Source organism: Ascaphus truei, chromosome 6, assembly GCF_040206685.1.
Source record: "Ascaphus truei isolate aAscTru1 chromosome 6, aAscTru1.hap1, whole genome shotgun sequence".
Lineage (NCBI taxonomy): Eukaryota > Metazoa > Chordata > Amphibia > Anura > Ascaphidae > Ascaphus > Ascaphus truei.
The window spans coordinates 76,560,590-76,575,619 of NC_134488.1; the positions used below are offsets into that span (position 1 = coordinate 76,560,590).

The following is a 15,030-nucleotide window of genomic DNA, read 5'->3' on the forward strand; positions in this document are numbered from 1 at the left end:
CATCGCTGCAGAACCATCCTTGACCCTCTTGGACTAACCGTTGAAAGTTCGGGACTTTTCCCATAGACTCCAATAGCAGCCAATATCCATTGACCGGCTATGGCGGAAAACCCCCATTGACTTTAACGGCGGCGTAGCCCCGTTGAAAGCCTATGGCGGCGGATTCCCATAGCCGCCAACCGCGGCGGTTTGCCATTGAAAGTCTATGGCAGCGGAGCCCGTTGTTTTCAATGGGGATTTAGTGAAAAAACGTGATTTAATTTACAGCGGAGTTTATTGTATTAAAATAGGAAACGGTTTAAGTTGTATATGTGTAACTCCTGTTCCGAAGGTCGTAGCAAGTCGCAAATTGGACCATAGGGTGTCCCAGTACCGGCATTGAGAACTGGGAAGTTTGGACCCGCTGGACCCAACGGAACTGGATATTTTAATATGTTTGTGTTTTATCTGTATACTGTGTCCCAAAGCAGGGATAAAACCCAGAGGAAATTCCTTTGCATACCAGGGTAGCATATGGCCAGAGAGGCGACCTAATGTCTAGGACTTAAGTATTGTTCAAAGGATTTTGTCACCCTCACTGTTTACCTGAGGGCGGAGACGGCTCAAACCAGAGCAGTCTATAAGTGTCCCATTTCACACCTCACAACAAAGAAAATCCTGCCAGGAATTCCGTTTGGTAGACTAGCTGGCATTCCTGATGCAAATGTGGGGCTACAGAAATGAGACCGCCAGAGCCCAACTGAGCATGTGCCAACTAGCCGGGGGCGTGTATCCAAATGTGTTCCCATGTTAGTGAGTGGCTACAGGTAATTGAAAACCAATCACCTGTACTTAATGTTAAGGATAGGGTTACAAAAGGTTTATAAACTGTTGTCCACCCTTTATCCTTGGTCTTCTGATAACATCTGAATTGTTACCTGATTGCTGGTGAAATGCTACATGATACTTCTCATTCCCCATCCCCAAAGTAAGTGTACTTCTTGTCTGTTACTGTATTATTTCGTGTGTTCACCTATCCAAAGGAATAAATATACTTTATTATATCTAAGCTTCGTTCAGTTCAACCCAGTTATTTGGTGTAAATTACAACCTGTCATAAGCTATCGTCACACTCTTGTCATAAACTAAATTGCACTGAAGAGTTAGTACCGGACATGCACCTAAAGAACAATGTTGACTTTTTATTGCCAGGCATGAGGAGATTGTGTGTTGGGACACAGGATGTTAAATACCATGGGTTAAAAAACTATTGATCCTGAAGGCCACACAACAGTGCAATAAAGATTAATGCTATTATTTCATTACTACATTTTAAAAGAAGTATGTGTGGTGAAACGTGGTGTTCTCGAAGGTGCAATCCCCTCTTTAAAAAGAGTGTAGTACTTGTAATTGACCCCTGCTTCATGTGATGTGATTAGCTTAACATTGATTTTAGGTGGGATGTCGGATTGCACCTTAAAGCGGCAATTATCTCCAGAATGAATTGCCAGTAAAGTAGATTTGATATTTTTTGTGGTTCCTTTGAAATAAAAAACGTACAATTATGGCCAAATAAGTTGCAACTTTTTATTGGTCTTTGGAGCGAGCCTGGCCCCGTGGTCACTTTGTGTCCACTGGCAAGTATTATTGCTGAAGGCAGTATCTCATAACCAGGAGGGTCACCAGGGGACCACAAATTAGCTGGAGGTTTTACCCTTCTTTAACGCTTCTGCATTACCAGCACAGGATATTCATGAGTGGAATTCTGATAATTAATATCATCAAATGAGTGCATAGTTGAAGCCTTCTAGCAGAACACAAATTACCGACCGTTCCATCTAATGGTCCACTTCTAAGCAAGCAAAAGGGAAGGCCTCCACATCGTTGAGAAAACGTCATCAAAGTGAGATGGCCTCTGCATACCAAAGTATGTTTCTCTTTTTCATTGTGTTTCTTCAGGAAGCTGATCTGGCAGTGGCAACCTTAACAATCACTGCAGCTAGAGAGAAAGTGCTATCCTTCACAAAACCCTTCATGCAAACTGGTACCGGCATACTGCTGAGGAAAGATGCTACTATTGAGAGTTCATATCTTTTCAGTTTCTTGAGTCCCTTCAGTAAAGAAACTTGGATTGGAATTGTAATTGCTTACTTGATCACCAGCCTCTGTCTGTTTCTTGTTGGCAGGTAAGAATTAATTTACAAATTTGTAGATCTCGGTCCCTCAGAGAGATATATAGCTTTTAGTACCAACACATTCTTATTTAGACCACATAAACGATGCTTGTTCATAAAAGTTATTTTATGCTACAAACCCAATTGCTGTTAATCTATGTATGGATATATATCGTTTTGTATAGTGCCTTGGTGTATATGTGCATAGCGCTTTACAGCAGTAATACCTGTGACATAATAACAGGAGACATACTAGGAATAAGCGCTTTAGAATTAAAAGTAAACATTGGGGAAATAGAGTCTTTTCCTAGAAGAGCTTGTAATCTCAAGGTGTAAGTACAGAGAACTTACAGAGGCAGTAGGAGGGTGGTAAGTGTCTATGCAAGGGGTCATGGTAAATGCATATGAGATGTATAGTACCAGCCAAGGGAGCTACTCAAATGCTTCCTTAGAGAGGTGTGTTGTAAGATAGGAGAAAGATGGTGAGCAAGAAAGAGAAAGTGTTTTCGTAGTGCTACTCTTTAGAAATCCTGATCTACTCTAGTGGCTCTAAACAAAAAAAAATGTAGGACATATCACCTATAATATCCTAGTCATAGCTATATATTAATGTGAAAGTCTCATTGTCACAATCAGAGTACAAGGGTCGTTTGGATCACCAGACAAAACATAGGAGTTTAATAAATTGGTTTATTTAACAAATGCTAACAGTGAATCACACACAACATAGATAACAAAGGTAACTTTCTGTGGGGAAGATTATGGGAGGTGTGTCAAGGTAAAGTAGAGTGAGGTAACACACTGCAATATTTCCACCAAAGTCCTCTTGTTTCCAGGCACTGAGATGGAGATTGCCATTAGGGCCAAGTAAGTGAAAGTTCCCAAAGCAGGAAACAAACAGAGAAATAAATCAGCTCACAAGCTGAAAGGGGCCAAAACTAGTGATGACTTTCCCATCCTCTGGGAAAGTGTGAAGAGCATCTCGGGCACAAGGTAGGAGAGATGCTGCCGGAGTGAGTTAGTCTCACACAGAGCTCCTTGTACATAGTGCTGAACAAGTTTTTTCCGACCGAGAAAACTACTTACTGTGTCTGGGATACAGACACCTTTGTTGATGAGCAGAGTCATGCTCACGGCTTACAGGATGTGACCGAGCACAACGGGCTCAGGACACTCCATACAGGACACACAAATCAACACAGGATACAGAGGGAGTCTCGCAACGAGTCTCTCTCAGAATTCGGATCAGCAAAGAAAGGAGAATGATGGCTGGTACAGGGCAGTTATACCCCAGGGTCAATTATGACAGTGTCGGAGAGTCTGGTCTGGGACAAAGAACATCTCTGCACACGGCCCTAATTCAATCTGCCAGGGCTGCACATGACCATCAAAAATTAGCATGGCAGGCCAAGACACTGCCAGAGGATCACCTGGGCGGGCTTAGGTAACACTGGCCATGGACCCAAATACCATACATTTAAAATCCTTTGCAACATTCTTATAGGGAATACATTGCACATAGTTTACACATACAGTATGTAAGGAGAAACTTGGGAAAGGAACATAAAGAAAACATACAGGTTGATCGTGTTACCAGATGGTGAGCATATCTCTAGTGTGCAAACTAGAGGTTTGCAAGCCTCACAATCACACTCATAGACAAGAATAATATATCTCTAGTGTCCCTAAAAATAGTGTTCTTCAAATATATATATATAAGAAGTTGTCTAGTGGTAAAAAATGCAAGACCAAGACAATCTAAACAATATAGACAGCAGGGCCGCCGATAGGGGGGAAAGGGGGGGCAGCCGAGATTGCTGTCCCAGGCTGCCCAGTTAAGGTGCCCGGCCTCCCTGTCAGCAACACTACAGTTTCCACTCTGTGCAGACAAGTCGGGCCCTCCCCTTTCCTGGCTGTCACCCCCCTCCATTACCTCCTGTATGACTGCAGGGCCCTCCCCTTCCCTCAGCGCTGCCCATCTATACCTCCCTTCCCTACTGCAGGGCCCTCCTCTTCTCTTGGGGCACCACCCATCTGTCCCTTCCTTCCAGGCCTCCGCGAGCCTGCTGGTCTCTGCCTTGTACTGGCCATGCTCCTCCAGCAGGCCCATCCAAGGGCCCCAGTTAAGCCTACATGCCCCAGGCCCCCCTTACACCACCCTCTCAGGCACTTTACCCACACAAGGGGGGAGAGGGCTTATTTGTATGTGTGTGTTTGGGGAGGAGGGCATATTGTGTATGTGTGTGTCACTGTGTGTGTATATTGGGGAGGGAGGTTATTGAGTGTTGGGGGGGGAGAAAAATACATGGGGGTGGGAGAGTGAAGGAAAGGGTGACAAGGGAGCGTAAGAGGGGGGTGAGTGTAAGGAGGTGTGTGAGAAGGGGGGAAGTGTAAGAGAAACGGGGGGGGGGGTTCTCGCAAGGTCGCCGACATGTGGATGGGGGGCCCCGGTGGAAACTTTAGTCCTGGGCCCTGGGAAAGCTGTCTGCGGCCTTGATAAACAGTCGAACAAACACACTGACAAAATAAATAAAAAAACAAAAGACAAAAAAGAGAGAGAAAATATATAATGTAGTATATAAAGAAAATATAAATATAATTAGCAGCAGGTAAATAGTCTCACTCACAAAGTTAATATGAATAATAGCATAAAATACTGAGCCTGTCCTGTCTCATATCTGTGCTGGTTGAGGGAGAATCACCACTGATGTCAGCTTGGCTTGTCCCCTCCATCCCTTCCATTTGCTCAGTTCCGGTTTCCATGTTTCACTGGTATTCTGCTTGTCAGACGTTATTTGCAGACAATGCTCCATACGCTCTCCGGACCTCACCCTAGTTTGCTCAGTACTGACTTCTTCATACGTATTTCATCAATCAAATTGACTTCATCCGGGATTCTCCTCCCACATCCCATATCATCAATTTATAGTCTCACTTGTCCTAAACGCCTTCTACTTTTTTCAAAGATCTCGTTACCTCTTTGCATAACTAAACGTAATTGTATATGTAACCCCTTGATAGGATACAGCTATGCATACTGCCCCCTGGCTGGCTCCTCTCTTTCTGCTGCTGGTAAGGAGTCGATGACTGAGAGCAGCAGCAGCAGAACTACAACTCCCATATGCCCCTGCTGCTGAAATAGGAACACATGACATTGCAGCCAATCAGGGCCAAGGTTCAGAGGTTGGCGCACCCAGGGCATGCAAGGAAGTAAGGAGGAGTGGGGAGAGCTAGAGAGACCCTGAAGAGAGCAGCCCCTGTCTTAGAGAGCTGTTGCGACCTGATAACCAGGCCATAAGGAGGACAACTCAGCGGAGCTGGATGACTAGGTAATAGAAAGGCTCCCTTAGTGGAGCTGGAAGTGCATCAGCAGCATACTAGATTAAAGGAGTAGTGATTAAACAGAGAGGGGATCCTCATTACAGACAAGGGTATCAAAGTCTTTACGAAGAGACAGGCTTGCTACAGTATCACACTAATTATTAGAACTCCAACATTGTGCCGGCACCTGCACACGGACCCCTTATAACAAATGGTCGTGGGGACATTTCAACCATTATCACCTAGCATACAGTGCTCCCACTGCAGCAAGGGATTCTGGGAAATGACATGCACATGAGCACACAATGTGTCACCTTTAGCCTGCAATATCCATTCACATGGAGCCCATTTAAGATGATGCATCGCCGTTCACACAGCTTTTAAGCACAGCATGGGACTAGCAAAGCAAGTACAAACCACTCCCAGACATGTTTCAACCTTAAATGGGCTCCATGTGAATGGATATTCCAGGCAAAAGGTGACACATTGTGTGCTCATTTGTATGTCATTTCCCAGAATTCCTTGCTGCAGTGGGAGCACTGTATGCTAGGTGATAATGGTGAAAGGCAGGGTTGCAGACCTGTCTGACATGTGAATGTGCTCACAAGTGATATTCTTTATTGGCTATATGCTAACGGTGGAGGTTTTTTGTTGCCTTTTTCACCCACCATAACTTAAAATATGATATGGTATATATATATATATATATAGATATATGCACACACAAATCACACACGCACACACTCGCGGTACATGTTTTGCGAATCAATCCCTAAACATGTTGCATATACATTTACACAGTGTTTGAACATTTGTACTGTATTCCACAAGATCCCACTAGCACATTTTTAGTCTTAGTTGTGCCTCCCTCCTTTACGGTATCCCCATATTTGTGAGAATAAAATTCTGCCTTCAAGGAGGGAAGAAGGGGGGTTCAAATACAGTCAGCCTTTGTATGACAGTTTAAAGTGACCCCTCGCAAGATACCTTTAGCTGTTGTAAAATGTCCTATGTATTTTGTATATCTGACAACAGCGTAACAGAATGTTACGCCGGTGCTGCCCGCAGACAAGACCCGTCCCCTGAGCTGAAGGGGGAAGTGGTAATACATGCACCCGCAGCAAAGGGAGCATGTCCGGAGTGTGGTATGAAGCGTTGCCAGGCCAGGTGTAGTAAGGTAGACAATACTTGCCGGTACCGGTTGTAGAGATAGAGTGAAGGATGCCTTGCCGAAGTCAGGGAGTGGAGAGTGGAGATAGGTCGTTGTCCAAGCCGTGTTCAAGGGGTTACCAGAGTGTGCGTTGTCCAAGGAGTGCCGAGATCGAGAGCCAGAGGGGGTAGTCGTACGAGCTGCGTCAGAACCTGTGAAAACACTGAGAGAATCCAGAAGTACTTCCATACAGAGACTATGTCGAGCAAAGACTGAGAGCAGAGAGGAGCTAGATAAAGCAGGAAGGTCCAATTAGGAACGGAGGCGGGACAGGAAGAGCTACAGGGAGACACTGCAGATGGTGCAGGCATAACAGGCCAGGTGAGTCTTGTTGGTAACCTGAGTATGCCCGTGCAGTGTGCGGGGGCGGAGCCTGAGGTCCGGGGGACGGGAAGAAGAGTGTGCAGACTGAGCGTGCTCCGTAACTCGTGTACGCACGTTAACCGAGCCAGTGGATGGTGCAGCTGTGCGTGCAGGAGGGCGTGGGCGCGCCCGGCAGAGCAGAGGAATCGCCGAGGGGTGTGATCACGTGACGGCGGCAGGGGCGGGGAGCTGTGGAAGCCGGTAAGGCAGGATAGTTTTGTGTGTCCAGGGGCTCCCTGCATGGAGGGAGTGCTCTGTGTGGGAAGCGTGGAGAACGCCAATTCCTGACAGTACCCCCCTCTTCAGGAACGGCCTCAGGACGGTCCAAGAACGGTTTCTCTGGAAACTTTTTCCTGAAGGACTTAAGAAGGGCCGGGGCATGAATGTCCTTAGAAGGTACCCAGGATCTCTCTTCAGGGCCAAAGCCCTTCCACTGCACCAAGAACTGGAACTGACCCCTGGATAGGCGAGAATCCAAAAGAGAGTGAACTTCGTATTCCTCGTTATTTTGTACAGTAATGGGATCCGGTTTACGAGTCTGATCCGGAAAGAAGTGACTGGAGATAAATGGTTTTAAGAGGGACACATGAAAGACATTGGGAATCTTCATACTGGGTGGTAGTTGGAGCCGGAATGCCACGGGATTGATTTGTTCACAAATAGGGAAGGGACCCAGGAACTTAGGAGCCAGTTTAGGAGATGGTACCTTGAGGTGGATATTCTTAGAGGAAAGCCATACCAAATCCCCTGGTTTGTAACTGGGTGCCGAACGACGATGACGATCAGCCTGTAGTTTCGATCTGCGGGAGGAGTTGAGAAGGGTAGACTGAATCCTGGACCATGCGGTTTGGAGGGAAGAAATGCGTTCATCTACGGCTGGTACTCCAGAAGGGATGTTGGGGATGGGAAGACAGGGAGGGTGGAACCCATAATTTATAAAGAAGGGCGACTCCCGGGTAGACTTGTTTTTGGCAGAATTGACGGCATACTCTGCCCAAGAGAGGAGTTGAGCCCAATCATCCTGGAAATCGGATATGAAACATCTCAGGTACTTCTCCAGGGATTGATTGATTCTCTCCGTTTGTCCATTGGACTGAGGATGATAGGCGGAAGAGAAAGAAGAAGAGATGCCCAATCTCTTTGTGAAAGCTCTCCAAATTTGGATACGAACTGAGAACCTCTGTCAGAAACAATGGACGAAGGGATCCCATGAATCAGGAAAATCTGCTCCGTAAAGATATCAGCAAGGGCGGGGGAGGTGGGTAATCCTTTAAGAGGAATGAAATGGGACATCTTCGAAAACCTGTCCACGACCACCAAGATAATGTTCATTCCTCTGGACCTGGGTAACTCCACGAGGAAGTCCATCAAAATGTGGGACCAGGGGCGGTCGGGAACTGGAAGGGGTAACAGAAAACCCTGAGGCTTTTGACGAGGAGTCTTGCGTTGAGCACACGTGGGGCATGCGCGGGTAAACTCCAGAATATCTTGAGACATCCTTGGCCACCAGAAATTCCGACGAATGAGATCAGTAGTCTTCTTAAAACCTGGATGACCTGCAGATTTAGAGGAGTGACCCCAAGATAGGACCTCTGGAACAAATTTGTAAGGTACAAAGAGTTTGTCGGGAACGACCAAGTCCTTGGGAATGCGTCTCTGGGAGTGCAAAATCTTGTCAAGATTCTTGAAAGAAGACGTGGCGAGAATCCTCTCATGCGGAAGGATAGTCTCCAAAGATTCCTCTGGCCTCTCTTCAGAAGAATGTATTTGGGAGAGTGCGTCTGCCTTTACGTTCTTGATCCCGGGGATATAGGAAAGGTGAAAATCGAATCGAGAAAAAAAAAAAGAGCCCAACGAGCCTGTCGTGGACCAAGGCGTCGAGCGTTCTCTATGTAAAGAAGGTTCTTGTGGTCCGTGAGAATCGTAAACAGCTCTTTCGACCCCTCCAGCAGGTTTCTCCACTCTTGAAGAGCTATCTTCACGGCCAGAAGTTCCCTGTTACCCACGTCATAGTTCCTCTCGGCAGACAAGAAGTTCTTGGAAAAATATGCACAGGGATGTAACTTATCTTGGGGCGTGGGCCTCTGAGAAAGAACGGCACCAGCGCCGCAATCAGAAGCGTCAACCTCCAGGATGAAGGGAAGTTCAATGTTTGGATGATGAAGAATAGGTGCGGAAATAAAGGCTTCCTTGAGTGTCTCGAAGGCGGAGATGGCCTTGGATGACCAAGCAGAAGGATCAGCTCCTTTTTTGGTGAGCGCAGTAAGGGGTGCCACAATGGTGGAAAAACTCTGTATAAACTTACGATAATAATTAGCAAACCCTAAAAAATATTGTATGGTCTTGAGAGAGTTGGGTCTTGGCCATTCAGTGACTGCTTGAAGTTTACTGGAGTCCATCATAAACCCCTCATAGGAAATGATGTACCCCAGGAACGGAGTGGAGGTCTGATGAAAAGTGCACTTCTCCAGTTTGGCGTACAAATGGTGTTCACGGAGACGGGAAAGGATGTAGGAGGTGTAGCGTAAATGGTCCTGGAGATCTTTGGAAAAAATCAGGATATCATCCAAGTATACAATAACAAAAATATTGAGTACCTTACGAAAGACGTAGTTGATAAAATCCTGGAAGACAGCGGGAGCATTACATAAGCCGAAAGGCATTACCAGATATTCGTTGTGTCCACTACGCGTGTTGAAGGCCGTCTTCCATTCATCCCCCTTCCTGATGCGTACCAGGTTATAGGCACCACGTAGATCCAACTTGGAAAAAATCTTGGCCCCCTCTAATTTATCGAACAGTTCGGTAATAAGGGGAAGGGGGTAGCGATTTTTAATAGTTATGTGGTTTAAACCCCTGTAGTCGATGCAAGGCCTCAACGACCCGTCCTTTTTCTTGACGAAGAAAAACCCAGCCCCTGCTGGGGAATTGGAGTGACGAATAAAGCCTTTCTTGAGATTCTCCTGGATATATTCATCCATAGCGTGAGATTCTGGTAACGACAAGGGGTAGGTCTTGGACTTGGGTAGGGAGTAACCTGGAACTTGATCGATTGGACAATCGTAAGTCCTGTGTGGTGGCAAGAGGTCTGACTGTACCTTATTGAAAACGTCCCGGAATTGATGGTAAACAGAAGGTAGAATAACTTCAGGAACAGAGGTATTGGCCAGCAGTTGATGAGTCTCGTCTGACCTCGGCCTCCAGGAAATGGGAGCAGAGGAAGTCCAGTCAATGAGGGGATTGTTAAGCTGTAGCCAAGGAAGACCAAGGGTGATGGGTATCCCAGGAGCGTGAATGGCATAGAGAACTAAGATCTCCTTATGCAGATGTGAGGACAGAAGCAAGGGAGCCGTCTCTAAGGAGATGTGGGCCGGGGTGAGAGGGCGTCCATCGATACCGATGAGTGCGATGGGAACCTTCTTTCTCACGAGCGGTATGCGGTTTAACCTGGCGAATTCAAGATCAACGAAGTTTCCTCCAGCTCCTGAGTCAATGAAAGCGGTGGTAGAAGTCTTGAACTTATCGCCTGAAAGGGAGACTGGAAATGTAAGTTTTTTAGGGAGTTCACCTTTAGAAAGGGGACGTGGAGACATTACACCCAGAGAGAGCCCCTCTGTACTCACTGGGTGTTCCCATTTCCCGGACGCACTGGACACTCCCGAACCAGATGTTCCATGGATCCGCAGTAGAAACACAATCCCCCGGCGTAGCGGAACTGCCGTATCGGTGTGCGGATGCGTTGTACCCCCAATTGCATTGGCTCTGGCAACTCCAGTGCAGGACGAAGAGGTATGGTAGCACTTGGGGGAGCAGGAGTGTTGCTGGGAGTACTGGAGAACGGAACTTGAAAGTTATGGAAGCGAGTGCGCTGACGCTTTGAACGGCGTACCTGGATACATTGATCCACTCGGACAGCCAAATCAATGAGGACCTCCAATTGATCCGGCCTGGATTGGCGAGAGAGTTTGTCCTTGATGGGATCTGCCAGGCCTTGCCAGAATACGGAGACGAGAGCCTCTTGTCCCCAGTTAGTCTCGGCTGCTAGAGTCCGGAATTCCACAGCATACTGTGTCACCATTCGCCGTCCCCGAGTGATCTGGAGGAGAGAAACAGATGCCATCTCCCGACGAGCGGGAGAGTCGAATACTCGTTGAAATTTGGCTTTAAATGCCGGGTAATCTTGGGTAAGGTCAGAACGTTGCTCCCAAACCAGGGAAGCCCAAGCCAGGGCGCTACCAGTGAGGAGGTTATAAATGTAGGCTACCTTCTTGAGATCAGTATTGTAGAGATGGGGGGGCATTTCAAACTGCACCTCACACTGGTTTAGGAAACCCCTACAATCTTGCGGTTCACCTGCATAAGGCTTCGGGGGAGGAATCCTTACATCTGAGCTGCTAACTGCGCTTGCGAAGTGGGGGCTTACATCTGGCGGGGCCGCGGTCGGTATCCTGTCTGAGAGTACTGCGACCTGGCATGTAAGTGCCACAATTTGATCCGCCATGGCCTGTTTTTGCTGAAGCAGATTAGAGAGAAACTGTTGTAGTTCGGTCTGGTTTGCGTCTTGTGGGCTCTACATAATGTTACGCCGGTGCTGCCCGCAGACCAGACCCGTCCCCTGAGCTGAAGGGGGAAGTGGTAATACATGCACCCGCAGCAAAGGGAGCGTGTCCGGAGTGTGGTATGAAGCGTTGCCAGGCCAGGTGTAGTAAGGTAGACAATACTTGCCGGTACCGGTTGTAGAGATAGAGTGAAGGATACCTTGCCAAAGTCAGGGAGTGGAGAGTGGAGATAGGTCGTTGTCCAAGCCGTGTTCAAGGGGTTACCAGAGTGTGCGTTGTCCAAGGAGTGCCGAGATCGAGAGCCAGAGGGGGTAGTCGTACGAGCTGTGTCAGAACCTGTGAAAACACTGAGAGAATCCAGAAGTACTTCCATACAGAGACTATGTCGAGCAAAGACTGAGAGCAGAGAGGAGCTAGATAAAGCAGGAAGGTCCAATTAGGAATGGAGGCGGGACAGGAAGAGCTACAGGGAGACACTGCAGATTGGTGCAGGCATAACAGGCCAGGTGAGTCTTGTTGGTAACCTGAGTATGCCCGTGCAGTGTGCGGGGGCGGAGCCTGAGGTCCGGGGGACGGGAAGAAGAGTGTGCAGACTGAGCGTGCTCCGTAACTCGTGCAGGAGGGCGTGGGCACGCCCGGCGGTGAGCAGAGGAATCGCCGAGGGGAGTGATCCCGCGACGGCGGCAGGGGCGGGGAGCTGTGTGTCCAGGGGCTCCCTGCATGGCGGGAGTGCTCTGTGTGGGGAGCGTGGAGAACGCCGATTCCTGACACAGAACTCTGCATTCTGATTTTAGCACACAGAAAGCAATGTTTATTATGAAGATAAAAACTTGCATACAGAAATGGTATTAAAATGGCGGTGACATCAAATAAGTTATAATATCTTCAAAGATGTTTGCATAATAATTGTTTTCTTGGGCGGAATCCTTCTGTCTGATCTTGGTATTGTGATGTTTAAACCTGGCTCCGCTTCTCTTCTGTTGTTAACCTATCTCTCAGCTCCCTGAGCTAAATAATCTATCAGTATTTATCCAAAGAAAACCTTAGAGTCAGTCCTCCTACTCTAAATATTATGTTCCTAACATGGTATCTACATGTGCCTTTCAGCTTAACACTGATGTCATATCTGATATCTGAACTACCCACCCTCCATACTAAGAAATAAACTTCTATTACAGAAATGATTAACTCAGCGTATCATCAGTTATCAATAGCAACTGTCTGTTGATTGTAACTCAAATGTCACCCACAGGCCCCTTCCCCAGGCATCTCAACACAGCTGTTTGGTCTATTTGACTGAATATATATTTGGCACCAGCAGCTACTAAAAGTGTAACGTGCTCTGAAAGAAACGGTGTAAGGCTTACTAGGATATACAGTATAACAAAACTAACACACAAATCATGTTTTAAGAATGTAATTGCAAAAATCTTTAAATTCCCTTTGGCGACGCACAGGTAAACTGCCTTAGCAGTGAAGATGTTTAAAATGCAGAAATAGACATTACAAAACAACATCTAAATGTTCCTGCCATCAATAGGAGGGACTGCCCTTTAAAGCATTACTACATGATCTGTTTTTGTTTTACTGTTCTCAATTATATTTCACTGTCTCCTCTGACATTAAACATGTTGTATTTGTGTCTAATGGTACTATTAATGTATGCATTATAGTGAGTGATTAAAAACTCTCATTTGTGGCACTTCCGCTACAATGTGAGGAGGTATTTAGCAGTCAGTTACTGCTCCAATTTTATTTGAGAATGTAAAAATAGGTTTTAAAAAAAATCTATATTTATCTGGCAGGGCTAGTAATAGCAATAAAATGGTGTTACTTTTCTTGGCTCTTTTACTATAATTAAGATAAGCGCTTAGATAATAGTGATTGTTAGAGATGCCCACTAAATCCCTCCACAGATGTGTTCTTAAAAGCTTCTAATAAATCAAACAGTTTTCATAGGTGAAACCTTATGTTTTATTTAAAAAAGAAAAAAAAACTGTTTTTAATGGGAATACAGTGAGTTTTTCTGTATAATGTCTATTTAGACATTCTCTTTCATGGCTGGTTGAAAAGTGCATAAGGATTACAATCAATGAATGATATAAAAAAAATAATTATTACCAATACATGTTTTATTAGATTAAGCCCTTTTGAATGGACGGAAATTTCCAGTGAACAGAAACAATTCACCTTCATGAATAGCCTTTGGTTTGGAGCGGGAGCGGTTACTCTGCAAGGTAAGAGATAATGTAATTCCTCTCGCAAGACACAGCACAGGTTATCTTGTTGTTTGGTGAAAGGTTTAAAGCAACAGTGCCACCTGCTTGACATGGGATTCAGAGAATTGGCCAAACAAAGCTGTAAATTGCAAATGTTTCAAGTGCTTTTTTTCTCTCCAGTTAAGAAGAAAATCCCAGTGGTTGAGGTGTAAAATTGAAAGCAACAATCCCCCTCCAAACAAAATGCTTACAGTACTTGGGGTTTGGGGGAGTCGCGGAGCTGATCCGTGGTCCGGTTCCCAAGATATTTGTAGTATTTTTTATGCTGCCTTTTACACTATGTGTACCACTATTATCACAGGGTCACAAGTTGAAAGTTGTAACATCATCTCCCGGCGATGCTGCAAATTTATTTTGAGGGAGAGGGGGGAATCCATCTCATGTGCTACTGTATGTATATCCCTTCAATACACACATGATCAGATACCTGTGAAATATGCTTATAGGAGTCATTTGCTTACCCTGTTAGCATATTTACCAGGTATCTATCTCATGTTTGCACATCTTTTTAAGGTAAGCAAATCCCATTTTTTTTAAATCAATTCGTGAATATTTGAACTTGCGAATAAACGTCATATTCGTGGTGAATTTAAATGTTCGCGAATAATTTGCCCATCGCTAGCTGTAAGGCGGCTTCTGGCTCTGAGGAGTAACACTCCTTAGTAAATATATCCCTTTTACACCCAATTCATAATGAATGTTCTGTAAGCTGTCTTGTGGAGTATCACTTCTTAGTAAATATAGGCCATAGTTTCTGCTGGGTCCTTTTGTATGTACAGTATTGTATATTTGTTGCTGCACTACATGATTCTCAGCTCCCTATTTTCTACGTCTATAGGTGTTGAACCACATCCAAAATCTGTATCTGGCCGCATAATAGCTGTTATCTGGTGGGTGTTTTCTATTATCCTGTTGGCCGCATACATTGCCAGCTTTGCAGCATTTTTAAACTCCGGGAATGAACAAACACCAAACATTCAGACTTTTGAGGACCTGGTGAAACAAAGAACCCTCGAGTTTGGAACAATTGAAGGCTCCTCCACTTTTAACTACTTCAAGGTGTTTATTTTAAAATCGTTTTCAATTGTAATTTAAAGTTACTGTCCACCGCTTCCTACCAATAATCCAATATGTATTTTTTTCCT

The 15,030-nt window shown here is 45.6% G+C and overlaps 1 protein-coding gene across 1 annotated transcript in view; it reads left to right on the forward strand.

Annotated features, from left to right (window-relative positions):
- LOC142497291 (glutamate receptor U1-like) overlaps positions 1-15,030 on the forward strand; it is a 67,111-nt gene that overhangs the window by 46,352 nt on the left and 5,729 nt on the right. Inside the window, exons 7-9 of the mRNA XM_075604878.1 lie at positions 1,939-2,165; positions 13,746-13,843; positions 14,724-14,944. Of these exons, the coding sequence (XP_075460993.1) occupies positions 1,939-2,165; positions 13,746-13,843; positions 14,724-14,944 (546 nt within the window). The remainder of the gene's footprint in view (positions 1-1,938; positions 2,166-13,745; positions 13,844-14,723; positions 14,945-15,030) is intronic.